The 27,851-nt window shown below is 38.4% G+C and overlaps 2 protein-coding genes across 5 annotated transcripts; both read left to right on the top strand.

Moving 5' to 3' along the window:
• Positions 1–19,852: 19,852 nt before the first annotated feature.
• LOC122029758 lies at positions 19,853–23,720 on the top strand. 4 transcript variants are annotated; one of them, XM_042588888.1, is made up of 3 exons: positions 19,853–20,132; positions 22,139–22,851; positions 22,918–23,720. In XM_042588888.1, the coding sequence occupies exons 2-3, from the start codon at positions 22,436–22,438 to the stop codon at positions 23,597–23,599; spliced, it is 1,098 nt and encodes a 365-aa protein (XP_042444822.1). In that variant the 5' UTR covers positions 19,853–20,132; positions 22,139–22,435; the 3' UTR covers positions 23,600–23,720. The 4 variants fall into 4 exon arrangements, with proteins under 4 accessions (XP_042444822.1, XP_042444820.1, XP_042444819.1 ...); XM_042588886.1 differs by adding an exon at positions 20,391–20,501 and having other exon boundaries at positions 19,857–20,132; positions 22,139–23,720; XM_042588885.1 differs by adding an exon at positions 20,287–20,501 and having other exon boundaries at positions 19,857–20,132; positions 22,139–23,720.
• A 487-nt stretch (positions 23,721–24,207) lies between these two features.
• On the top strand, positions 24,208–26,356 carry LOC122028538 (cytochrome c-like). The gene is made up of 3 exons (XM_042587380.1): positions 24,208–24,445; positions 24,727–24,860; positions 26,116–26,356. The coding sequence occupies exons 1-3, from the start codon at positions 24,334–24,336 to the stop codon at positions 26,206–26,208; spliced, it is 339 nt and encodes a 112-aa protein (XP_042443314.1). The 5' UTR covers positions 24,208–24,333; the 3' UTR covers positions 26,209–26,356.
• The last annotated feature ends 1,495 nt before the right edge of the window (positions 26,357–27,851 follow it).

Raw genomic sequence — 27,851 nt, 5'->3', positions numbered from 1 at the left:
CAGCATCATCGCCAAATATTAGGGGTTAAAGAAGAAGAGAAAAAGACTTTGGAGTTGCAAATATAGAGTCTATCCTCACAGTTGAGTGTGGAAGTAGCCTAGAAAAATAAGGCTATTTCAGATGTTATTCTCAGATCTTCTATCCTAGAGCAATTTCAAACTTCCGTCTCTAGATCTCCAAATTCAGTTCAAGAGTTGACCTCTCAAAATTTTCGAGTTATTACAGTTACAAGAGAGATTGAAAGCTCAAGATTCTGAAATAGACTTCCTCACTAAGGAGTTAGAGCGTCTCAAAACTGAAAATGCCAGTTTCCAAGAGAAATCAAAACTCCTTGAGTCGGAATTACTGTCATATAAGGCGGGTGAAGAGGAAAGATGGGAAAATCGTCGTCGAGAATACCTGACTTCTCCTTAATTCACGAATGAGTTTGCCAGCCGCATTGTGGGAACCTTAACTCATTCAGTCAATGGGGTACTGACGCAATTGCGAGAAGGAGGGTTCTTACCTCAAGAACCTCCTTCCGGGTTCATAGACCGTCGACGACTTAACAAGGAACTACCTAAGGACCTTGTCAGTAGTTTTAAGTAGAACTATGGTGGATAGATAAAACTATTTGTGTTGAATTCTTTTGAAACCATATTTGTGAAGCTTACTTACTACTCCAAGCATACTTGTAAATGAATTTTCAGAATGAATATATGTCAAGTGAAGCATGAAAAGGAAAGTTTGTGAAGTAGTTGGGTGCATGTAGTACGTTTTTAAATTATGAATGACTAATCGAGAGTTACGACATACCAGCTTGTCTTCAAAACTATCCTCGTTTTACTCCATAACTTGGGGATGTTTTAATTGTAAGTGTACTCTCGAGCGAATGTAAGAGAGAGATCGCCTTGACATTATTTTATCAAGCATATACTTCCGAATGAATATAAGATAATACTTGGAATCCAGCATATTGATATATTCTGGTTAGGACTGTGCTCCTGATTCAATCTAAATTAATATAAAAAGATCATAATATTATCATATTTCAGTCGGACACGTATTCCCAAGTGTGTTCAAATTGATATGGGTAGGTCATAATATTGATATATCTCGGTCGGGCATGTAATCCCAAGTGGATATAAATTAACATGAGAAGGCCAGAGTATTATCACATTTCGGTCGGGAATGTACTTCCGAGCATATCTGAATTAGCATGAAAAGGCCAGGGTATCACCACATTTCGGTCGGGAATGTCCTCCCGAGCGAATTTGCATTAATATGAGAAGGTAAGAATATTGTCACATTCCGATCGAGCATATATTCCTGCACAAATGTAGGATAATACTTGAAATCCGGCAGATTGATATATTCTGGTCGGGACTGTGCTCCCGAGCGAATCTAGAATAATATGAGGAGGTGAAAGTATTGATATATCCCAATCAAGCACGTATTCCCAAGCGAGTTAGCCTGTGATAATGATATATTGAGGAAGTTTAAATCTAATATGTACCAGTTCCAGGCTTAGGGTTTTCGCCCACCCTCCAAGAAATGCGGTCGGATTTTTCTTAAAGTTTCCTGATTAACTAGTGCCGAGCGGAGAAAATCTGCTCGAACTTTGAGGGTTTAAAGTCTCCAGTTCTCCTTAAGAAAGTTAGGTCGATCATTCCCTAGGGTCCCTGATCGACTGTCGGCGAGCGGAGGAAACACACTCGAATAACAATAGTGGAGGAGGCACGCTCGACCATCAAGGGTTTAAAGTCTCCAGTCCCCCTCAAAGAAGCCAGACCGATCACTCCTTAAGGTTCCTGATCGACTGCTGTCGAGCGGAGGAAGCATGCTCGGATAGATTTGAGCGAAGGAAACACGCTCAGATAGGCCAGGGGTATTGTTTGATCAGAGGTTTAAAGTCTCCGGTGACGGTCAGAGGTTTAAAGTCACCAATAGGAACCTTCGCTCAAAGAAGGTTCCTATTGTTCGATCAAAGGTTTAAAGTCTCTGGTTTCCCTCAAGGAAGTTAGGTCGGCCACTTCTTAAGGTCCCCGATTGACTATTGCCGAGTGGAGGAAACACGCTTGTATAACAATGAGTGGAGGAAGCACACTCGAATAGACTTGAGCGGAGGAAACACGCTCAACGGTCAGAGGTTTAAAGTCTCCAGTTCTTCTCAAGGAAGTCAGCCCGGTCACTCCTTAAGGTCCCCGATCGACTATTTCCGAGCGGAGGAAACACGCTCGTATAGCAATGAGCGGAGGAAGCACGCTTGAATAGACTTGAGCGGAGGAAACACGCTCAACGATCAGAGGTTTAAAGTATCTGATTCCCCTCAAGGAAACCAACTCGGTCACTCCTTAAGGTCCCCAATCGACTATTGCCGAGAGGAGGAAACACGCTCGTATAGCAATGAGCGGAGGAAGCACGCTCGAATAGACTTGAGTGGAGGAAACACGTTCAACGGTCAGAGGTTTAAAGTCTCCGGTTCCCCTCAAGGAATCCAGCCCGGTCACTCCTTAAGGTCCCCGATCGACTATTGTCGAGCGGAGGAAACACGCTCGTATAGTAATGAGCAGAGGAAGCACACTCGAATAGACTTGAGCGGAGGAAATACGCTCAACGGTCAGAGATTTAAAGTCTCCAGTTCTTCTCAAGGAAGTCAGCCCGGTCACTCATTAAGGTCCTCGATCGACTATTGTCGAGCGGAGGAAACACGCTCGTATAGCAATGAATGGAGGAAGCACGCTCGAATAGACTTGAGCGGGGAAACACGCTCAACGGTTAGAGGTTTAAAGTCTCCGGTTCCCCTCAAGGAAGCCAACCCGGTCACTCCTTAAGGTCCCCAATCGACTATTATCAAGCGGAGGAAGCACACTCGAAAGAAGAAATGTTTAGTTCACTTTATCAAGGTAATGTATTGATTAAAGAGTATATGCCTGCATCTTTTCATTATATCCAAAAATTAAATGGAATATATGGACAAATTACAGGTGTACTTGTTAGGTTCTGTATGGTTGTAAGTGATTCGCACTCTAAAGTCTCTCAAGATTTCTCCCATCTGAGTCTTGGAGATAATAAGAGTTGGAAGCAAGTTTCTATATAACTTTGTATGGTCCTCCCCATTGGGGTGCTAATTTTGTAACATCTCCCACAGGTTTAGCACACTTCCATACTAAATCCCCTACTTGAAAGAATCGGGGAATAACTTTTTTATTGTAGTTCTGTCTCATTCGCTGTCGATAAGATGTAAGACGAGTTGCTGCCTTGTTCTGAGCTTCTTCGATAAGATCGAGTTCCATAAGACGTCGATCATCATTATCTTCATCATAAAGCTGTCGCCGATCAGATTCTACCCCAGCCTCAATGGGGACCACTACTTCTCCCCCGTATACTAGTTGAAATGGAGTTATCCCTGTAGCTTCTCGAGGGGTAGTACAGTAAGCCCATAGCACACTAGGTAACTCATCTACCCAACTACCATCAACATGATCTAGCTTAGTCTTAAGTCCTCTGATGATTTCTCTATTGGTTACTTCTGCTTACCCGTTACTCTGTGGATATGCTACAGAGGTGAATGCCTGTATAATCCTATATCCTGCACACCATTCTCTAATTCTTTGTCCCTGGAATTGTCTCCTATTATCTGAGATTAACTTATGGGGAATACCAAATCTACAAATAATGTGTTGCCACAAGAATTTAATGACTGCATTCTCATTAATTCTTGTTAACGGTTCAGCTTCCACCCATTTTGAGAAGTAATCTACAGCTACCAATAGGAACCTTCTTTTAGTCGTGGCCAGGGGAATAGGCCTACTATATCCATACCCCATTGATCAAAAGGGCAAGAAATGATGGAAGTCTTTAACAATTGAGTGGAATGATGTGAGATATTTTGATGCTTTTGACAAGACATACATGTTCTTACGAGTTGAGCTACATCTTCCTGTAGAGTGGACCAAAAATACCCAGCCAATAATATCTTACGTGCTAAAGATCTTCCCCTAATATGAGTATCACACGAACCTTGATGAACATCCTGTAAAATATATCGCATATCTTCTAGTCCAATGCATTTGAGTAAGGGACTAGAAAAAGCCCTTTTGTAAAGTTTATCTCCTATCAAAGTATACCGGGTGGCCTTTTTCTTAAAGACTCTAGCTTGTTCTGCATCTGCTGGTAGGGTACCCTGTTGTAAAATTGATATGATTAGCGCTCTCTAGTCGCCCTGTATTTCTATGTTAGCTTGTCTCTCGATACAAGACACCAATATGGTTTGCTCCATTGGTCGGTCTAGGTTCCAAGGTACTATTGTTGATGCAAGTTTTGCTAGTTCATCCGCCACTTGATTTTTTGATCGGGGGATCTTCTGTATATTTACCTCTTGGAATGTAGCTTTCAATTTATCAAAAGCTTCTGCATATAACTTGAGTCGATCACTGCTAATCTCAAAATTGCCCGATAATTGTTGTGCTGCCAACTGAGAATCAGAATAAATCCATACCCGAGCAGCTCCCACATGTCGGGCTGCTTGCAAACCAACTATCAATGCTTCATACTCTACTTCATTATTGGTGGCTCTGTAACTTAACCAGACAGAAAGTTGAACTCGATCCTCTCTCGGAGATATACGAAGAATACCAATACCACTACCTTGTTTGGTAGAAGACCCATCTACATAAATTTTTCAAGTCCCTTCTTCTTCGGGACCTTGAACTTCTATTATAAAATCAGTCAGAGCTTGCGCTTTAATTGTCGAACAAGGCTGATATTATATGTCATATTCACTAAGCTCAGTCGTCCACTTGATCAATCGCCCAGATGCTTCTGGATTAAGGAGCACTCGGCCGAGAGTTCTATTAGTTAGTACTATGATTGCGTGCGATAAAAAGTAAGGATGCATCTTCTAGATGTCAAGACCAAGGCATAAGCTAATTTCTCGAGTGTAGTATATCTACACTCGGCTCCTTTCAGTAGATGACTTGAAAAATACACAGGTTGTTATTCCTTACCCTCCTGCCTCACCAGTATTGAGCCTACAGCATGCTCATTTGCTGAAAGATAAACCCATAAGGTTTCTCCTACTACAGGCTTGGCTAACACAGGTAGGGTTGACAAGTAATCTTTTAATTCTCGAAATGTGCTATCACATTCTTCATCCCACTGAAATTTATTGGCCTTCTAAAGTATCTTGAAGAAATGAAAACTTCGGTCGGCTGATCGAGAGATGAAGCGGGATAACGCAGTGATTCGCCCGGTTAGTCTTTGAGCTTCTTCCATATTGTGTGGGGGCTCCATTTCCTGGATTGCTCGAACTTTGTTGGGATTTGCTTCTATCCCTCGCTCTGTCACCATATAGCCAAGGAATTTGCCACTTCTAGCTCCAAACAGGCACTTGCCAGGATTAAGCTTGAGTCCATATTGTCTTAAGGTTCGGCATGTCTCCTCTACATCTCTACACAAATCAACAGCCTAAGGAGATTTAATTAAGATATTGTCCACATATACCTCCATATTTCTCCCTATCTATTTCCGAAAGACTTTGTTCATAAGCCTCTGATAGGTCTCCTTTGCATTCTTTAGTCCAAAAGGCATAACCCTATAACAATAGGTACCTTCAGTTGTAATAAAACTAACCTTTTCCTAATCATCCTTAGCAAGAGGTACTTGATGATAGCCCTGATATGCGTCCAGCATACAAATGTATTCGCATCCGGTGGTAGAGTCCACCACTTGGTCAATGTGTGGCAGAGGATAGTAATCCTTTGGGCAAGGTTTGTTGAGGTCCGGAAAGTCAATACACACTCTCCACTTATTTCCTGGTTTAGGTACCAGGACGACGTTGGCTAACCAGCTAGGAAATTATACCTCCCGAATATATCCCGCCTCCAGTAGCTTATCCACTTCTTCCTTGATGATCTAGTTCTAGTCAGCCCCAAAGTCTCTTTTCTTTTGCTTGACAGGCCTAGCATCAGGATAAACATGTAATGAATGTTCCATTACTAGAGGAGAAATACCTGTGACCTCCTTGGGAGTCTATGCAAACATGTCGTTATTCCAGCTCAGACATTGTATCAACTCAGTTTTGAGTGGAAGGTCCAAGTCAGCCGCCACATAAGTTACAACTTCTGGTTGCCCAACTTGTATTTGTACTTCCTCCTTTTCTTTGTATATCAAACTGGGCGGTTTCTCCTGGATGGCGTTAACTTCCATCCTCTGAGTTTTGCGAGCGGCATTGGCTTCCATTCGGATGATCTCCACATAGCATTTCCGTGTGAGTAATTGATCTCCACGGACTTCTCCCACTTGGTCATCAACGGGGAACTTCACCTTCTGGAAAAAAGTAGAAATGATCATCCGGAACTCATTCAAGGTCGGTCGACCCAGTATAACGTTATATGCAGCAGGCGCATCCACCACCATGAAATAGGATCTCCTGGTTCTCATTAGGAGCTCCTCCCATAAAGAAATGGCTAGCTTTATTTGACCGAGTGGTTGAACTTCATTGCCCGTGAAACCATAAAGAGGAGTTACCATGGGTTGGAGCTCGCTCGACTCTATCTACAACTGGTCAAAAGCTTTTTTGAAAATAATATTGACAGAGCTACCATTATCAATAAAAGTATGGGAAATATTATAGTTAGCTATGACAGCTTTTATTATCAGAGCATCGTCATGGGGTACTTCTACCCCCTCCAAATCTTTAGGACCAAAACTAATCTCTGGTCCCGCTATTTTTCCTGTGATGTATTCTACCGCATGGATCTATAATCGCTGAGCATGTGCCTTCCTCGCTCGATTAGAATCACCATCAGTAGGTCCACCCGTTATCATATTAATATTTCCTCGGGCGGCATTGCTCCAGTTTTCTTCCTGTCAATCAATCGCTATCTCGAGTTATGCTGGTTCATGCTCCCGAGATGGCCTACCCGACAATTGTAATGCCCCCTCTTGTGTCTCAGTCGCCTGATATTCCCGCTTAGGTGAACTGTTCTGCCTTTGGTAGGGTTGTCGATTGGGAGATCGCCGATGATAACGATTGTTATTTGTTCTCTGGTTCCTCAGGGCAAAGCAATCTTCAGTATAGTGAGTACCCGACATATGATAGGTGCACCATCTTCGAGGGACTTCTTGTGCCATCTCTACATGCTGGACCGCTTGCGGTCTTCGCTCAGGTTGACAGTGCGGAGGGGGAGCTCCGCGAGGCCCCCTTGGCGGATGAACAGGAGCTATAACTCCCTCATGGACTATGGTTGAGACAGGCACTACATTCTCCTTCTTGTGAGCTGCTTGGGCTTCTTCGTCATTAATGAATTTAGTAGCTCGCTCAATCAATAAATCAAAATTGGTTGGGGGATTACGCACTAAGTCCTTGAAAAAATCGTTATCATTGAGGCCTTGAGAGAAAGCACTTACCAAGATCTCTGTGGTAGCATTAGGAACATCGATAGCTACCTGATTAAATCTCTTAATATATGCTCTGATACTTTCCTTAGGCCCTTGTTTGATAGAAAAGAGACTCCAAGGGGTCTTATGATATCTTCGATTGCTAGAGAAATGATGCAGAAATACTTTACGAAAATCCTTGAAACATCGAATAGAGTCTTCTGGTAAGCGTTTAAATCATCTTTGGGTTGCTCTACTAAGGGTGGTAAGGAACATTCGACATTTAACCCCATCAAAAAATTACTGTAGCAGAGCGGCGTTCTCAAATTTAGCAAGATGATCCTCTGGGTCTGTAGTTCCAGAGTATTCTCCGACATTGAAATTCTGATATCGCTTTGGCAATAGATCATCAAGAACTCTCTGAGAGAATGGAGTAACAATTCTCTCAGGATAGATATCACTAGTCACCATTTTTCCCTTGCGCTTTTCCTTCACTGGTGCCTCATCAGAGGATTCTTGCAGCACCGGCTTTAATCCTCATTGTTCCATGGGAGGTCGAAAGAATGCTCGAGGATGTCTAGTGGGGGAAATAGGAGGAGGGGTTATATAAGCCACATCATCTTCTTCTATACCTCTATTTTTGTAGCGATCTGTAGTCGAGATCATCAAATTTATTGCTACCGGTAAGGTACCTCCAGTGTTGGTCTACTGCTGCTATTGCTGTTGTAATGCTTTTTGAACCCTAGACTTGATGAGCAACTCCAAGTCTTCTTGGGTCAGAGTAATAGTGTTAGGCTTTCTAGCGTCCTCCATCACGTAGTCTCATATTCAGGTAAGATTTCCCACAGGCGACTTCAAATTTGATCCTGTCTGAGAGCTTACGGGATGAAGCACTAGGCGACGACGAGCGGTAGTAAATAGTGATGTTGATTTCGATGAACGAGGAAGGGTCCGAGAAAATCACAGCAGACCTCCCAAACACTTAAATGTAGCATAATAGACCCGAGAAAACCAAAGTGGATCTATAAATAATACCTTGCAAAAAGGAATTCCGGCGAGGTGGCTCTGTGGATCGGCCAAAGCTTGGCAATCCAATAGATGAGATGATCTCGTCCTCCTGCACACGATGAGACCAACCGACAAAGCGTTAGTGACCTAAGACCGGGGTGGGAATCCCTAGTTAGGCCCTCCGACGCTCAAGGTAGTCTCCGACGAGAAGAAGAAGCAATATGAAAATTAGGGTTTGATTTGGATGCAATGCGTATGTTTACGTACCTTGCCAGTGGAGAGGATTTCCCTTTTTATTCCACCTCATCTAACCTCCATAGTCATGAGGTGGACCCCTGTTGATTAAAGTTTGTTAAGAGATGGCGTAAGCTAGAACTGCAATAATAGTTTAAGGAATCTTTTTCTTACCCCAGATGTACCTTCTTTGTCATTTAGCATACCTGTGGAGACTTCTAGAAGCTATTTGCCGCTAAGTTGATTAATCTGTTATATGATTACATATTATTATGGTTCACCTGTTACATATACTTAGTTAGTCACATAAGTTCATTTTGCATATATGAGGAATATCTTCTGTCTGTACTAGTCTCGGCCAGTATTCTATACTCGATCGGTTATTTATACCTTACTAGGACTTCATTATAAATATGCCAGAAACCATGTAAGGTTGAAGACCTTTATGTTTAATCTACTTCTCATACTCGGCCTATCTTATTGAGCCCGGATGGGCACACCCTGCCGACCGAGATTAATCGGTTGGGCGTATAAAGGCACCATTGCCCTTTAACCCTTCCTTCGGCCGGTCATATGCTGCTAAATGCCTCTATGCTTTGACCGATCTATTAAGCCCGGTCGGTCTTACCTTATCGACCAAGGTTAACCGGTCGAGCGTATATAGGTTTTCAAGACAACTTAACACTAAGTGCTTCTACTTTCGATCGATTTCTTACACTCGACCGATTTTCGTCTACCGAACTCATATGCTCGGTCGGTCCATTAAGCGCGACCGACCCTACCTTAATGACCAAGATCAACCAGTTGGGTTTATAGAGATAGTATTACCCAATAGTCCTTCCTTCAATCGATCGTATGTTAAGGATCATGTGAGACTAAATGCCTTTGTGTTCGGCCAGTCTATGAAACCCAGCTAGCCTTTGCCTGTCGAACTTATAGACTTGATCGGTCTATTACATTCGTCTGACCTCTGCTTCTTGTGCGTAAGGTTAAGAACTTCCATGCCCGGTCGACTCTCTATGCTCAGTCAGTTATATATGCCTGATCGAGTACCCGTGCTCGATCGATCTTTGCTTACTAAACTCCTATGTTCAAATGACCTTGTCATGTTCCAGACCGCCTAAGGTTAAACATTCCTTATGCCGGGTTGATCCTTTATATCCGACCATCCATACATACTCGCTCGGTCTTTTATATTCGGTCGGTCTTCGTCTACCGGTCCTATATGCTTGGTCGGTTTATTACGTTCGACCGATCTTTGTCTGTCATACATGCAACGACCCCATTATCGAGTCAAACCTTTTCCGGGCGACCCCTCATCTCGCCCATTTCAGCCTTCCTTGTCTTTGTTATCCCCTTTCCTTCTCCTGCAAAAGGGTCCACTTATCATAACCCATATCACTAGCTGATGTGCGCAAATATTATAATCATTTACGCATGTTTTAGCGCACATTCACGTACTTTATTCATATATATTCGTTGCATGATTGCCTCTTTCATCTTGTATTCATTATATGCATTCTTTTGTTCGGATATCTGCTCTTTGTTTGGTTTCGCGTTGACAGGGATGACTTTTAGAGAAAAAACGGCGATTATCTACGCACCGAAACAAGCCAAAGAACACGACCGTGCAACACACGGTCGTGTGACCAAACAAAAGGGAGCAGTGCACGGTCGTGCACCCTTGCACGGTCATGCGACCATGGCAGAGGCGAAGTAGTGAATGGTCGTGCACCCTTGCACGGTCGTGCGACCATGGCAGAGGCGAAGCAGTGCATGGTCGTACACCCTTGCACGGTTGTGCGGCCATGGCAAAGGCAAAGCAGCATACGGTCGTGCATCATTGCACGGCCGTGCCACCCCAGGCAGAGACAAAAGAATGTCGGGCCGTGCATCCTTGCACGACCGTGCCTCAGGGAGCAGAAGTCAGAGACCACACGGTCGTGCCAATCGGCATGGCCGTGCAGCTTCGCCAGAGGAGAGGATGGGTGTGGTCGTGCCAACCTTGCACGGTCATGCCACGGGTCGTGCGGCGCCCATACCTTAGATTATAAAAGGGTCAAGAATCCTATTTTTGAGGGATCTTTGGTTCGGGACTTCGTCCCTCCCCTCGGGGAAAGCCGTCGAGCTTCATCCACCGCCGTCTCTTCACTATCCGTCCATCTCCGGAGCAAGGAAGCATCCCCAAGACATCGGAATCATCAAGCATCTCTTCTTCCTTTCCTTCTAGGGTTGTAAGTATGCTTTTCTTTATGTTCTGGGGTTGTTCTTCCACCACAATAGAGTAGACATCCTCTTCTAGGATTAGGAAGTATTCGTAATACGATGGAGATGTAGAACTATGTTGATTCGCCTTATTGTTATTTAATGAATTGTTTATGCCTTGTTCATACTTGATGAAGTTGTGTGTGTGACGTAGTTATGTTTCTTGCATGCTTTGTTGATTGATGTGGAGGACTGTTGATCACGCAAGGGGATGCCCTAGAGCGTATTGACCAAGGTACCCTCGTGACAGGGGTAACCCTTTCCGAACATCTAAGACGTTCCCTTAAAAGGAGAAACAATCCCATAAGAATTACTCCTCTCGTAGAGAGAGTGCTCTAGATCGTATACCCGAGGGGCCTTAGTGACAAGGGTAACCCGTTCACGGATGTCTAGGATATTCTCCTGAAAGGAGAGGCAATTCCTCCATAAGGAAGTAGGAACCCGTACCATCTACCTTTATCCTTATTGCTATTTACTAGGCACGAATTCCTGTGATCTACTGAGGCACCCTAGTGATAGGGGTTAACCGTTACAAGATTTCACAGGGACCATCTTTATTCAATACTTAGGGATATTGACCAATCTAACTTCCTACAAGAGCATGGACATAGAGGGTAGAAACTAAGCAATCTATGTAGTATCTCCTAGTATTACAATGAAACCGAAATCCTAGAATCCGTCTCCCGAAGCTCATTCCCTCCAAGATCTCTTCTCTCTCTCTCAACCTTCTTTCTCTCTTCAATCACTCTCGTTAGTTTGCAAGCGCCAAAGCTAACTTTCAACCGTCTAGATAACCTACTTGCGACATCTCTAGTGCTTAATCAACAGTCCTTGTGGATTCATCAAATCTTTTATATTACTGATGATAAAACCATACACTTACGGTTGTGTAACACTAGCCTCCCCTTCAAGTCTAGTCGAAGGAGGTGTAGCCGACTGACTAGGCCTAAGTCTATTTCTGACCTCTTGCTACCTTCTGTGGCAACTCTGCAATAACTTTTACAATGATCTTGTGACATCTTTTACAGTGATCCCGTGACTTCTTTTACAGTGATCTCGTGACCTCTCCTACAGTGACCCCGTGACTCCTTTTGGCACATTAAATAGAGTTGTGCTCTTGCTTCCTTCCACACCTATTTTCATTCCTCTTTGCTCCATTTTACTCTATAGATTTGTCGAGACTCATGGCCTCAGATCCTTCCCTCTGGGATCAATTGCTGCGAGAGAAAGGAATTTTAATGCACACCTTTTAAGTTACGAGAACCAACAACCGTCATTTTATTTTTAAGTCAAATATTAGGTAGAGATTAAAGCTATGTTACAATACTATTAGCTATATTTCACTCCTCATGCTGTTAACTTAAAACCCATGGTAGCACATTTTTAGATTATAGAAGGGAGAGATAGTATCAAATTTTTTGAAACCCATCAAGCCCACGTTGGGCTTGATATGGTCTCTTATCAGACCCACGTTGGACATGATATGGTATCATATTAGGCCCAATATGAGACTGAAATTTTTTTAGAACGTGCTGCCACCCCTAGAGAGCTATACATCAGCAATGGATAACACCGTTGGAGTCCTTGTAATACTAGAATCTAGCCAGATTTTGAATGTGTCCAATCAGAGATGTCTAGGTCCATCAGTGAGTTTTGACCAAAACCCACTAATGACCCTACGCTACTTGGATTTACTTGAAATCACGTTCCCTATGAAGGTTTGAGAGGGGAGATGGTATATATGGTGCCAAGACTTAGTTATAGACCTTAGATAAGAAGTTCTTGCTCCGTGCCATTTGGCACAGAATGATGCACCTTATTTGTATTCAATGAACAACAACTGAGAGATGAGAAGCTTTAATATTAGTTTATATATATGAATATATATATATATATATATATATATATATATATATATATATATATATATATATATATATATATATATATATATATATATATATTTTTTTATTTTATCTGAATTTTTTGTAGTTATTCAAAATTACAATTTTTTTAGCTCATATTGTATTGATTTATTTTATTCTATATATTACTCCTTTTTTTAGGGTATTTGCTTTTCTTCAAATTCTCGTTCAGTAGGAAGGTTTGAGAGGGGATGAGCTATGGATTTTAATGCACGCCTTTTAAGTTATGAGAACCAACAACCGTCATTTTATTTCTAAGTCAAATATTAGGTAGAGATTAAAGTTATGTTACAATACTATTAGCTATATTTCACTCCCCACGTCGTTGACTTAAAACCCATGGTAGCACGTTTTTAGGTTATAGAAGGGAGAGATAGTATCAAATTTTTTGAAACCTATCAGGCCCGTGTTGGCCCTGATATGGTCTCATATCAAGCCCACATTGGGGTTGATATGGTACCATATCAGACCCAATATAAGGCTGAAATTTTTTTAGAACGTGCTACCACCCCTAGAGAGTTGTACATTAGTAATGGATAGAATCGTTGGAGTCCTTGCAATACCAGAATCTAACCAGACTTTGAATGGGTCCAATTAGAGGTGTATACATCCATCAGTGGGTTTTGACCAAAATCCACTAATAGCCCTACGCTACTTGGATTTACTTGAAATTACATTCCCTATGAAGGTTTGAGAGGGGAGATGGTATATATGGTGTCAAGACTTAGTTATACAACTTGGATAAGAAGTTCTTACTCCGTGACATTTGCCACAGAATGGTGCACCTTATTTGTATTCAATGAACACCAATCGAGGGAGGAGAAGCTTTAATATTAGTTTATATATATATATATATATATATATATATATATATATATATATATATATATATATATATATATTAATATTCTTATTTTATCTGAATTTTTTTGTAGTTATTCAAAATTATAATTTTTTTAGCTCATATTATATCGATTTATTTTATTATATATATTACTCCTTTTTGTAGGGTATTTGCTTTTCTTCAAATTCTCATTCAGTAGGAAGGTTTGAGAGGGGAGGAGCTATGGATTTTAATGCACACCTTTTCAGTTACGAGAACCAACAACCGACATTTTATTTGTAAGTCAAATATTAGGCAGAGATTAAAGTTATGTTACAATACTATTAGCTATATTTCACTCCCCACGCCATTGACTTAAAACCCATGGTAGCATGTTTTTAGGTTATAGAAGGGAGAGATAGTATCAAATTTTTTGAAACATATCAGACCCACGTTAGGCCCGATATAGTACCATATCAGGCCCAATGCTAAAAATTTTTCAAAACGTACTACCACACCTAGAGAGTTGTACATCAGTAATGCATACCACCGTTGGAGTCCTTGCAATACCAGAATCTAACCAGACTTTGAATGGGTCCAATCAGAGGTGTCTAGGTCCATTAGTGGATTTTGACCAAAACCCACTGATGGCCCTACGCTACTTGGATTTACTTGAAATCACGTTCCCTATGAAGATTTGAGAGGGGAGATGGTATATATGATGTCAAGACGTAGTTGTACACCTTGGATAAGAAGTTCTTGCTCTGTGCCATTTGGCACGGAACGATGCACGTTATTTGTATTCAATGAACAGCAACCGAGAGAGGAGAAGCTTTAATATTAGTTTATATATATATATATATATATATATATATATATATATATATATATATATATATATTATCTAAATTTTTTTTAGTTATTCAAAATTGTAATTTTTTTAGCTCATATTGTATTGATTTATTTTATTCTATATATTACTCCTTTTTTTAGGGTATTTGATTTTGTTCAAATTCTCGTTCAGTAGGAAGGTTTGAGAGGGGAGGAGCTATGGATTTTAATGCACACCTTTAGAACCAACAACCGTCATTTTATTTTTAAGTCAAAAATTAGGCAGAGATTAAAGCTATGTTACAATACTATTAGCTATATTTCACTCCCCGCGTTGTTGACTTAAAACCCATGGTAGCACATTTTTAGGTTATAGAAGGGAGAGATAGTATCAAATTTTTTGAAACCTATCAGGCCAACGTTGGGCCTAATATGATTTTATATCAGGCCCATGTTGGTCATGATATGAGTTTATATCAAGCCCACGTTGGGCCTTATATGGTTTTATATCAGGCCCACGTTGGGCCTGATATATTCTCTTATCAAGCCCACGTTGTGCCTGATATGGTACCATATCAGGTCCAATATGAAGCTGAAATTTTTTCAGAACGTGCTACCACTCTAAGAGAGTTGTACATCAGTAATGGATAGCACCGTTGGGGTCCTTACAATACCAAAATCTAACCAGACTTGAAATGGGTCCAATAAGAGGTGTTTAAGTCCATCAGTGGATTTTGACCAAAACCCACTGATGGCCCTACACTACTTGTATTTACTTGAAATCACGTTTCCTATGAAGGTTTGAGAGGGGAGATGGTATATATGGTGTCAAGACTTAGTTATACACATTGGATAAGAAGTTCTTGCTCCGTGCCATTTGGCACAGATCGGTGCACCTATTTTTTTTCAATGAACGACAACTGGTGTCTAATTTTATTTTTCAAGCATAACAACAATCATTTTGTCTAAGTTTAACTTATTTATAGTTTAAAACAAATTTACATGAGTTTGAAATTAACAACCCCTACCTGTTGAATTGAAATGCAGAGATGCACTAAACCTATTATATTTCTGAATATTCATAACTACTAGCGCGTTTTTATTTTACAAAATGGAGATATGTTGTGAAGTATTAGTTCTGTCTTGCTGGGGTTGGTTTACACTTCTCATACCATTGATAACACTGTATTATAAAATAAATACAACATACAAAGATATAACAGTAACATCACTTTGCAGAACTATTTTTCTTACAATTCTATGGATATACTGCATATAAAATGTCACAATATATGGATCCAATTTACAAGTAAGTCAAGACCCAGGGATTGGTGGCATTCTACAAGTCCTCCGATTATGGCCTAGTTGTTTGCACCGAATGCATTTGATTTTTACCTTCCCATTATGTTTCGACTCGATCTGTTCCTTCTTTCGCCTACCCGGCTGCACAAGGTTACGAGGACATAGAACTATATTGTTGTTTACTCCCCTAGGCCAAAATTCCTTACTTCGACAAGGGTAAATATGATCCATGTATGTCGCATTCCAATTCTGTGAATGAAAATAATGCTCACAATATGGGAGTGTATCCATGTTCCGGTGAATGATGATGGAAATTGCATGTGAGCAAGGCAATCCTGAAATTTGAAACTCCCCGCAATTACAATATTTTCTCTCCAACTCAACAATGAATTAAGCACCCCATATCTCTACTTCCATTTCAGATTGAGAGTAGGCGTAAACTTTATATCGTCTAGTTTTTTCCCTCCTTGAATCCATTTCTTTGGTAGCATAAGGTGTCAAAGCAATATACCATTTTGAGACTTTCTCCCTACGGCTAAAGAACCATTGAGCTACCTTTCTTTTGTAATTAACCTGTTTATGGGAAATTCACGTGTCTCCTTGAACAAAGCATTTAAACTCTCTACACAATTAGTAATTAGCATTGTGTACCTTCTGCCACTAAAGTGTGCATTAGCCCATCTTTTAGGGTTAATGTTCTGAAGCCACTTATGAGCATCTAGATGTTTTTCAAGCATGGACTGCATTATGAGATCATATTGGAGTGTTGTGTTTGCTCGAGTTGCTGTCCAAAACAAGCCTAAACCTGACCTATTGCCAGTATCTATTACTATAGTGTAAGACATGTAGTGGCAACAGAAAGCATGATGGGCGGTAGGGTAGACTTTCCTAACTGCTGATATAATACCGTGATGTCTATCTGATACTATGCTTATTGACTCTGGATCAACAGCAAAGAATATCTTCGTATGATCCAAAAATCACTCTCATGCAGACCCACGTTCAACTTCAACGATTCCAAAGGCTACTGGGAGAACATTGCCATTAGCATCAATTGTTGTAGCCATCAACAACACACCTGAATATTTCCCTATTAGATGTGTAACATCAATTCCAAACAATTTGCGTAGATAAGACCTGAATACTCTTCTATAAACTCCAAAACCACAAAAATAACGTTGGAACTTATTATCCCCATTCCTGTGTAGTGACACATAGGTTTCAGGATCCCTAACTCTTAACTCACACAAATATAGTAAAAGATCTCTATATGTTTGGTCATAATCTTCAACGACTTTCTTCATCGCTTTCTCTCGAGCTATATATGCTTTTCTATATGATATGGTAACTCCAAACCTAGATTTTATATCTGATATAATCATACTTGGCTTGTACTGTTCATTAGCAAGAAATTGCTCTTCAACAAAAGATGCTACAAAGGAGGAAGAGCATGCTTGATGATCAACACTTTTCCTAATGGTGCCACATTGATGTTCCTTTATATATTTCGTAACAATGAACTCTACATCCCCCCAGCCAACTACTCTCCATGTACATGGTTAATTGAATCAGATGGCTTTTACTTTATTTTTCCGAGTGTCAACTAGGTTATATCTCATATGTTTAACCATGGCATGTTTCACAAGTGCATTCTTGAATTCTTGACGAGACAGAAAAATCTGTCCAGCACAAAATTCATGCTGATCTGTTGCCTCTTCAATCGGCCTTTGGAGCAATCGAGAATTTATAATATATGGATCATCAACTATTGGTAACTCCTCCTCTAAGTCACTGTACTACTCTTGAGAAATTTCATATTGTTCAATCTACATATCATCAGCTAAGAATTCTTGTACATCTATATAACATTGAAATTCTTCTCCAATTCGGGTATAATACCCTTCCTCCTCATTCCAAGTAGGCTCAAAGTAATCACCAAGTGTTGTACAAGGATTCATAACCTCATCTTCTTGAATACTTGCTTCTTCATTTATATCAAATGTGAAATTACTACTTCTATTTCTATTTGTGTTAGTGACACCATTATACTCCGAAGATGATGGAATATTTGTTCTAGATGATTCTCCTACATTAGCTCCATGTCCAATGCTAGAATTTATATCAAGCGTATTCCATATCTCAGATAGAATTTCTTCAGTTATATGATCATCTCTGATAAATAAATTATAAATTAATTTAGTAAATTTACAACTACATAATCAAGTGTTATTGTATATACAAATTTATCAAAACCAAGTATATGATGTACCTATTAGATTTTCATAATTTATCAGTGGTTGTGACACAATCCGACTGATATGGGCCTAGGGTTTTTGTAATTTTACATAATTTCAACCACTAGGAAGGGTTGAGTAAGGAAAAGCTCTATATGCTGTAAAAGCAAAGTTTTAAGCAAACATAATGTTGGATCTGATATGATCCCATATCGAGCCTAATATGGTATGATATCAGGTCCATTGTGGGTCTGATATGGTATGATATCAGGCCCATCGTGGGCCTGATATCATCCAATATCAGGCTCGCATTGAAGTAGAAAATTCTCGTAAACTAGGACCACCACTGAGAGAATGAGAGACCTAAATAAAAAATGGTTAGCACAATTTAATTTCTTACAACCACAGAAACTAACAACACGTTAAATGGTGTAATCAAATAATTTTGGGTCGATAAGTGGCTTTTGGTATAAACACATTGATGGACCAAGGGTAATTGGATTTATGCAAACTCCCAGTCACTATGAAGGGTTGAGTGAGAGAGAAAGTAGATATAGTATCAAACAAAACTTTTGATTAAGGCAGAAAGTGGGTCTGATATGATCGCATATCAACCCCAAAGTCCTGATACCTACCATATTAACCTAACATGCATGAGCAAGGTCTAGCTGAAATCTAACATCATAGTGGAGTACCTTACAAATCGATTAAGTATTGGACTAGATCATATTGAATATTTATTCTCAAACATCCAATGAAACCATAAACATGATTTTTATCATCACCCTTTGCAACTAAACTGTATTTTTTTTGCATCACTATCCTATTTTACAGTAATAAATCTATACATACATCGCTAAATCTTTAATTGTATTCTTCTACTAATTTTACTCTTGCTAGAAGTTTGTCTTTCAACGCTGACGTTCTTAACTGCTGTTATCCTTTGGACTCCTTTTGAAACTCTTATGGATCACTAAACCCTAACTGGTCTTTTGCAATCCCGCCAACTAGCACGAGAAGGAATGGCAAGCGAAGGAGGTTCATATTTCTTTCGTATTTATAAAACCAGACAAAAAGATGGAGGTAGAGAGATGTTAAGAGGACGTGCATCCGAACTACAAATTAATTTTCAATTCAATTTGTAACTTGGATGCTTGAAAAATGATGATTAAAAACACGAGATTGGCAGGTTGCTAGAGGGGTAAATTGGGAATTAATTTTTTTCTGCACCTTTTAATATAAATCAAACTACTCTATTTGATAAATACAATATACAAGGCATATATTTGATAAATACAATATACAAACTATGTCTTGTGATAAATTACCTTTATTCATTTCACTATTACTTTTTAAAACTCTACTTAGATATATATTTTTAATTGGCACGTTATATTTAAGTTTTTAAATTTTAAATAATCTATTCGATTTCATACAATTTTTATATGGATTACTAAGATAAGTACTATTCATCGTAACATCTGCTCACATCGCTATATGTCTAATCTATCGGGTCAGTCTGACCACGACATGGTTGCTCTGGCCAACTTTACTTGCATATTATGCACACACTTAGTTGCACTAATAATTTAGTAAAATGCCTTGCATGTTAACTTTATTTGTAATTGCGATATATATTTAATTAGAGTCAATGTCCTACTTTTGCTTTATTATTTTTAAAAATTTTATAAATTATATAGTAATTTTGATTATAATAAATAGATGGTTTTACTTATCGAGGCGGCAACGAGACGGGATGGCGTCGCTTCAGCGATTGCCACCTCGGCTCGGATTTCTTCTAGCCATCCTGCGGTCACCGAGCCACCTGACAGCTGGTGATGGTCTGTCATCAACCAACAAACCCCAACTGGCCAGCTGCTTCATCTCTGTGGCTTTGCTGTGTCGCTCGTGTTCGTCGTCCTTGCTGTCTCTCACGCTCCATCTCTCTGCTGTCGCCGTCCGTGAGAGTTTTCATTCTGCTTCCTCTGTCCATCTTCCCCTCCATTTCACGCCAGATCGGGCTTCTTCGCAGTCCTCTGCCCATCTAGACCCCGGGTCACCGGACTTGGTTCCGTCCTTGGTCACGGCGGTGCTCGAGGTTTGGGGTTCTTCGCTGCCGCTCGGAACTCTCTTTGCTCGCGATCCAGGTTCGTCGTGTCTCTTCACAGCACTGTTCTTAACTTTTTGTTAATTTGTTGTGCGATTTAAATGCTTTCAATACTATCCTTCGCCTGCTTAGTTTGAAGCTCATGTGTAAGTTTATTCTTTTGCTTTAGATCTCCTTCCTTTTTTTGTTATTAGTTCTCAAGTTAAAGCAGTCTGCTGTTATCAATTGGAGTATGCAGAAGTCCTCAACATGCATTAGACGTTTTCCTTTCATTTTAAAGATATGTGATCTGGTGTAGGCAGATATTGGAATTTGTATGAACCGAAGAGGTGGCTTTTTTTCTTCTTCTCATGTAATGTGAAAATGTTATGCATCTACGATGGGCGATGAGGGTTACTTTAAAATGACTGTAAGTTGTAGCATTCGTTTGTTCTTATAGGAGAAAATTTCTTTATCCAAAATCACATATAATATTTAGAAGAGGAAATAATACATAAATAAAACCATACCTTTTTCTATGATTTGTGTGTTTCTGATCGTTGAGTTCTCTCCATGACTTGTCTTTCTTTTGCTTCTCCCTCTTTTAATGGCCTTGTATGGGTTGAACATACAAGAAACTGAGCGGGAAGACAGGACCTAACCTTTATATTAGATACAAAGTACTAAACAACCTCTCACAGAGGGTTGCAGGAACGATGAAATGATTTATCCTGATCTAATCATACTGTATGTGTTAAGACTTTGAGTCAACTTGTTATAGTCTGATTTTAATTAAAACTCAAAATTAATTATTAGCCAACGTTGCCATTAATAGAGAGAAAAATTCAACACTTCTCTCTTGTCAAATTATGTATGCAGATACTACCTAATTTTTCACTCAATATATATTGCTATTTCCTATCACTGTTCAACATTGTGATAGAGTTATTGCTGTTTTTTTTATTATTATTTTTCTCTAGTGAGCTTACTGGACGCTTTGCTAGTATAAGCATCTCCATCAGGTTAATTTTTTCAAATTGCTGTATATCCACACAACCTAGTATGGAAAACAGTGGAAACCACATACTATCTAGCTATTCCTTAGTGTTTGAAGTTTTTTTAGCATTAATGCATTAAGTATATAATCTTGAAGGGGATGCAAAGCCATAATTATACCGATTATTCAGTACTTAGATTGTATTCTACATTGAGTTCTATCTAATACTATATTAGAAATATTCTACCAATTAAATGTATTTTATTACCTTAACTAAAGTTTTCTTTTAGCTTCGCTCTATGTTCAGTCTAATTGTTTTAATTCGTCTTGTTGTAGTACTTATTGGCCTCTTTGAACTTGTTCATATTTTCTCACATTTTATCCTCTTATGGAGCTGTCTATCTCTCTTGAATAAAATATTTCTGTAATTTTTAATTCTCTATTTAGCAATCTCACACATTGGTTAATTCATATTTATTTTCTGTTCTTCTTTAGTAAATCAACATTCTGTATGTATGGAGGACCTTACCACAATCTTATAAATTCTTTCCTTTAAATCTATAAGGCACGCAATGCTCACAAAATGCTTCTGAAACTTAAATCTAACAACTAAACTATAGTGTATTTTTATTCATATTCTTAATGACATTTATTTATTTAATATTCTACATAAATGCTCCTGAAATTTTAACTAAAACCGTAAACTAGATTTTTGTTTTTCTATTCATATTTTTAATGACGTTTACTTATCTGATGTTCTACTTACCTAAAGAACTTAAACCTTCCTAAGTGCCATGACCTTGAGGATTTAAAACTTTCCTAGGTGCCATGTCCTTGGATATTTATGTAATGGATTGAATAATTGGGCCTCTTAGTTGTCTGTATGCCCAACTAATTGCAAATATTCTTTTGTGCACTTATGTGCTCTCTAAATTCTTACTTATTTCAGTTGTATTTACTTTGTGACTTTTTCTAGAAGACTCAAGCGTGCATTTTTTTCCTTCATTGAGACACTTAATTATGTTAACTTACTTGACATTCTACTTACCTAGAAGCTTAAACTTTCCTAGGTGATGTGACCCTGGACATGGATGCCATGAATTGATCGATTAGCCTCCTCTTAGCTGTCCTTTATTGGCAAGCCTTTGAATGTGCCATGGAGATTCTCATGTGTTCAAGTCATATTACCTCCTGAAGTTTCTAGGACTCAAGTTTTTGTATAATAGACCTTAGACCAGTTTTGGCCATCTTGAAGATTGCAGGCAGTACTGGTCCTGGTCCTTTGTGGGAGCATCTTATTGTGGTTTTGTTGGGCTCTCAAGTATTGATGCCAGGAGAGAGTATGCGTGGAATTGGTGTTCCATGTGATGCTCCTGACCGGTTTCAGTGTCGATGCATTTGGCACATTGACCATATCTCTTGTGATCTTGTTCCATATTTTGGCTATACCATGCATCTTCCTAGTTGTCCGCTTGCGTTCACAGATTCGGCAAAGGGATTTTCTCAAGCTTGGTTTCTTTAATGGGCCCTACACCACCCGCATTTTTCTCGTTATAATTGCAATTTGTTGGAGCTTAAGTGAAATTGCTAGGCTAAGTTTTTTGAAAAGAAGTTTGGGCTTCAGTTTGACATGGCAGAGGACTTTGTGCAAGCTTTACATCCTCTTCAATCTTGGCTTTTCAGAGCCTTCTGTCCTCCTTACAATTTTGTTCCTTCTACGTGCCTCTTTGCAGAAGAGGGAATCAGGCGCTTTGTCCTGGGGATGGAACAAAAAAACCATTGGGTATATTTTCATTTTCTCCCTTCCAATTTTTCTTATGCAACTTACCCTGGGTTTTGCTGGGCCCAGGCTTTTTCGCATCACAAAGGGTAGTGGAAAGAAGGACAAATACTTCACAAAAGCTAGTGTCTTGGTCGGAGAGAATTGCATATGTATTTATCCTCTGTTTAGCACTATTCTTCTGGGGATTTTTCATGCAGTCCTCATCAGTTATATCACGTGCATTGGCATGCGGGTGTACTCTTCAGTGATCAACAAACAGCTTCTCCGACGGATCTTTTGGCTGGTATCCTCTGTTATTTTTTCTCTTCCAGCGAGGGTACTTCTCCTAGGTTTCTCTGTCCTACCTCAATCAGGCAACTTGACATGCGAGCTGATTGTATTCTTGGCCTTTTTGAACATGTTGTTTTGCACAGTGGTCGGCATTATTGTATTGGTCTACTTGCCAGTGGCAGATTCTATGGCTCTGCGAAGAAATCTAGAGGGTAGAGGGATAATAGACATTCCATATGATGATTATTACAACGACAGTGCAGCCCTTGTAGCCAACCAGAGCTGCAGTCGGGACACCAGGAGGAGCTCTGATGTATCTACAAAGCCTGGTTCAATATCTTTTAGGACGATGATCATGGATGACCTTCCTGGCTCAGATGAGATAAGCTTGTCCGTCCCTCTGCAAATTGGTTCTCCTTCAGGTTCTTCAACACCGTTAAGGCACATTCTTCCACTTAGAGAAATCCCTAGATACTAAGAAGAAGTTCAAATGTGCTGTCATATTATTGACATTTATGTTTTTTTTTTTTGGTCGCATCTAAACGCAGTTGTACAATATTCAAATTTTTGTAGGCATGGTTGTTCCATTCGTTATCTTATTTACTTGGTTGCAATTAAGCTTACTCAAGGCTTACTTTAACCAACGAGTTTATTGTAGGAAAAGTTAACCAATCATCAAGACATTCAACGTTCATTGTTTTTAATATCAATTAATTTAGATGATTATAAAATATTAAATAAGGCATATCAATTAGAGGACTAGATGAACAATTTAATATTATTAATTACTCTATTAGTTACACAATTTTATTGTTTAACCAAATGAAGATTATTATAATCAAATAAAGAAATAGGATGATCTATTTTTTAATTTTGTTACTAATTGAATTATAATTTAAATATAATTTCGGAAATATTAATTTTACGTGTAAGATAGATTAATTAAGGTTAACACATAATTACCTAACTGAGGGTACGCAAATGTCGCGAGAAATCGAGAACCTTCGAGGGCTTCTCCAGTTCGGTGGGCGTGGCATCTTCGAGCCAAATGACCAAAATGCCCTCTCCCGGTATGACGATCAATTTCCCGGTCAGCCGACAATTTAGACAGTTGGAGGAACGCTTTTATAAGAACCCATTGCCGTGCGGAAGGAAAGGATCGGAAAAGTGGAAAAGGGAAAACGAAAGGGGAGCGTCAACCTAGATCGATCGATGGCGTCGTTTGGGGAAGCTCCGCCGGGCGATCTCAAGGCCGGGGAGAAGATCTTTAAGACCAAATGCGCGCAGTGCCACACCGTGGAAAAGGGCGCCGGCCACAAGCAAGGTTTGTCAAAATAACTCTTGTCGTTCCTTTCCTTGTTTGATACCGGGTTATATATTGTTCTATATATGTTGTGGATCACGCTTTGTTTCTTGTTTTCACCTTTTTTTTTTCGTTTGTGAAATTGTCGGTACGTGATTATGCATAATAAGTGCATGATTGTGATCTCGGATTCTCGTCGCGAGGACTTCATTCCTTTTGGGGCTATTCTATGATCGTTTTTTCTTTTGTTCTAGTATTGAATCTTTTTTTTTTTTCTGGTGCCTTTTCTCTTATGTTTACAGGGCCGAATTTGAACGGACTTTTCGGGAGACAATCTGGGACGACTGCAGGTTACTCTTACTCCGCTGCTAACAAGAACATGGCTGTGATATGGGAGGAGCAGACATTATACGATTACTTGCTTAACCCTAAGAAAGTATGCTCCTTTGAATATTTGCCTATGAATTTGGTGGTAATTACATTATTAGAAAAAAAATAAAGGAATAATATTTAGTAGCCATTTTTATTAATGGCCTGACTACCTCTGGAGAAATGGGAGTAAGAAAATTTGTTCCTTCTAGTTCTGTTCAAGTAAACAGGGCATTCTGATACCCACACACACACATACATACCCTTTCAACATTAAACCATTTTACCAACATGAATTATTAGTCATGATCTATGTAAAGCTAAGCAAATGAGGCATCATGTTGCTAACAGTATCGTGGATGCCAATTTCTGTCCCTTGATGTATAAAACAAACTTCATATATAGCTTTTTAAATTGTGCTTAATCATGTGACATTACAAAATTATCGTGCTAAATGTAATATTTTTTTCGTACAAAAACTGTTTAGAGTTAGTATTAGAATTAACAGGTTGTCTAGGATGAGTCCTCTCTCTCTCCATACACACACACGTAATGGTAATATGCCAAATTGCATGCCAAATATTGTCTAGATCTTTTAATACAGATTTAATTTTATTAGATGGTTATTTATTTATTTATTTATCTCTGGTTGTTACACTATAGATTTTAGTTTATTCAAGTTCTTTGATCACACCTCCTGCTTTTTATTATATACCATCTTAGTTCGTTTTTTTACCCATTTTATCACCATCTCTTTTTACTATCCTCATCTGTTAACACTACTTAAATAAATGTTGTTCATTACTATAATCATTAACTTAATTTTATTTATAACTCTTATTATTGACATATAGACAAAATTGGAATATGAATTTTGTTTGAAATTTCAACCCCACCATTGTCTTAACTACTTGGATTCAACATATGTGCAAGATCTTCCTAATAATTGGATTTGCAAGGTGTGGTAGTGATTTAGCTTTCATTTTTTAGTTTGATAGTTAAGAGTGCTAACCTAGTATCATTTAGCATTGTAAAAATTTGCAGTAAGTTTTGTGTGTCACTCTACTCGTGCTAGATTTGTGTCTGATTCAAAGAAGTTTGTATCATTGTATACATATGCTAGTTTAGTAGTTTGTATCATTTTCTGTCTTTCTAGTCTGTTTGTTTACAGACATATTCATACTAAGTTGAGAGACCTTTTTCATGATAGACTTGGGCACATGATTCTTCCGTCGTCAAAACAACTTGATAACTGATATTATTTCCATTATAGATGGAGTTGATTATGTAATGTTAACCAACGCCACTGTTTCGCTTTGCAGTATATTACTGGTACTAAGATGGTTTTTCCTGGTTTGAAGAAGCCGCAAGAGCGTGCGGATCTAATTGCTTATCTCAAACAGGCAACTGCCTAAGGTTTTTGTTTGCCCTACTAGACACTTTTTTTTTCTCATTAAATAAGAATAACATGCTATGATGATTGTGATCAGGCAGTTAGTTACAAAACATTCTTTACAAAGTTTACTATCGAATTTCCGATGGAGTGAATCTGTGTTTTTTTTCTGTAGAAGCTTCCAAGGCCTAAATTCCCCTAAATTTATCTATACTCAGGTCGATATAATACTTCAAAAGTGTTATACATTATTCGTATTTTGCCAATTAAGTTTTCCTAATTTTTTGTTTTGTTTTGTTTTTTTTTTTTCAAATTTAGCTATATAATCCTCAATCGATTTACTATATTAATAACTAATACCACGCAAATATTAATCAACAGTGTGATGAAGAGGAAAAGTAATGCATGCTAAAAGATTATTAATATGAAATCATACAGTCGTTCTAGAGACTTCCGAAGTGACGCATTCGTCTCCTTTATTTTTTCCGTAAATTACTAAATTTTAAGTTTCATATTATCAGTAACTTTAAAAATAATTCAAATATATAATTAATTTTTTTAAAAAAATAATTTAACAGAATTAGAGGAGTACATACAATTTTGTTCTATGTCATTTTGAACTGTATTAATTTTTTAAAATTAAATTAAATTTTTTAACCCATTACTAAAGTACAGAGTGGTAATTTTTTAAATATAAATTGGATATTTTAATTAATTACTAAAGTGGAGCAATCAATCTATAAAATTATATAATCATGAATAATAAATTATAATGTAGGAATTGATTAATTTTTTAAAAAATAATTAAAGTCTTTAATATAGTATAGTATCGAATTGATATTTGAGGATATGAATATAATTAAGAGAAATAGATAAACACATAAAATTTTATTTCATATTATTCTAAATTTTTTAAATTCATCAGTCACTTTCGATCAAAAATTTTAATCGATATTTATATTTAAAAATTATTACTTTTAATATAATATATTGAATTAATATTTGAGAATATGAATATAATCAAAAGAATTAAATCAGCACACATGACCTTATTCCATTTCTAAGCTCATTCGATCCATCAACCATTTTCGAGTCACTTTTGATAGACCTAGAGAGTTCAGAATAACATGGAACTATTCATGTCATCAAACATCAATTCTTTATACTGTATTGAGAGCAATACATTTTTTTATCATAGAAAACTTTTTTAATTATTTTTTAAAAAAAATAATCGATTGCTACACATCAATATATTAAAAAGTTCGTTTATGTTTAAAAAATTATTGCTCTCAATATGACGTATGAAAATAATGTTTGAGGATATAGATATTATAGGAGAACTAGATGGACACAAAAGACATGATTCCATGTTATTCATAGCTCTCTAGGTCCATTCCAACTTATGGATCTAGAGAGCTCAAAATGACATGGAATTAGATCATCTATGTTCATCTAGTTCTCTTGATTATATCTATGCCTTCAAACATTTCCATATGTTATATTGAGAGTTGTAATTTTTGGAACACGATGTATGTCCAGGTAGGCCAGTTAGAACTGGGATGATTATTAATCTAAGGTAATGAAAAAGCTCCACTAGAAAAGACTCCTTCGTTGAAGGCGGAGTTGTCTCTTATAGGCTTTAAAAGTATATAAATAGCTAGGAAA

This window comes from Zingiber officinale, chromosome 10B (assembly GCF_018446385.1).
Source record: "Zingiber officinale cultivar Zhangliang chromosome 10B, Zo_v1.1, whole genome shotgun sequence".
NCBI lineage: Eukaryota > Viridiplantae > Streptophyta > Magnoliopsida > Zingiberales > Zingiberaceae > Zingiber > Zingiber officinale.
The sequence above is the reverse complement of the archived record's forward strand: the minus strand, read 5'-3'. Positions and strand labels throughout refer to the sequence as shown.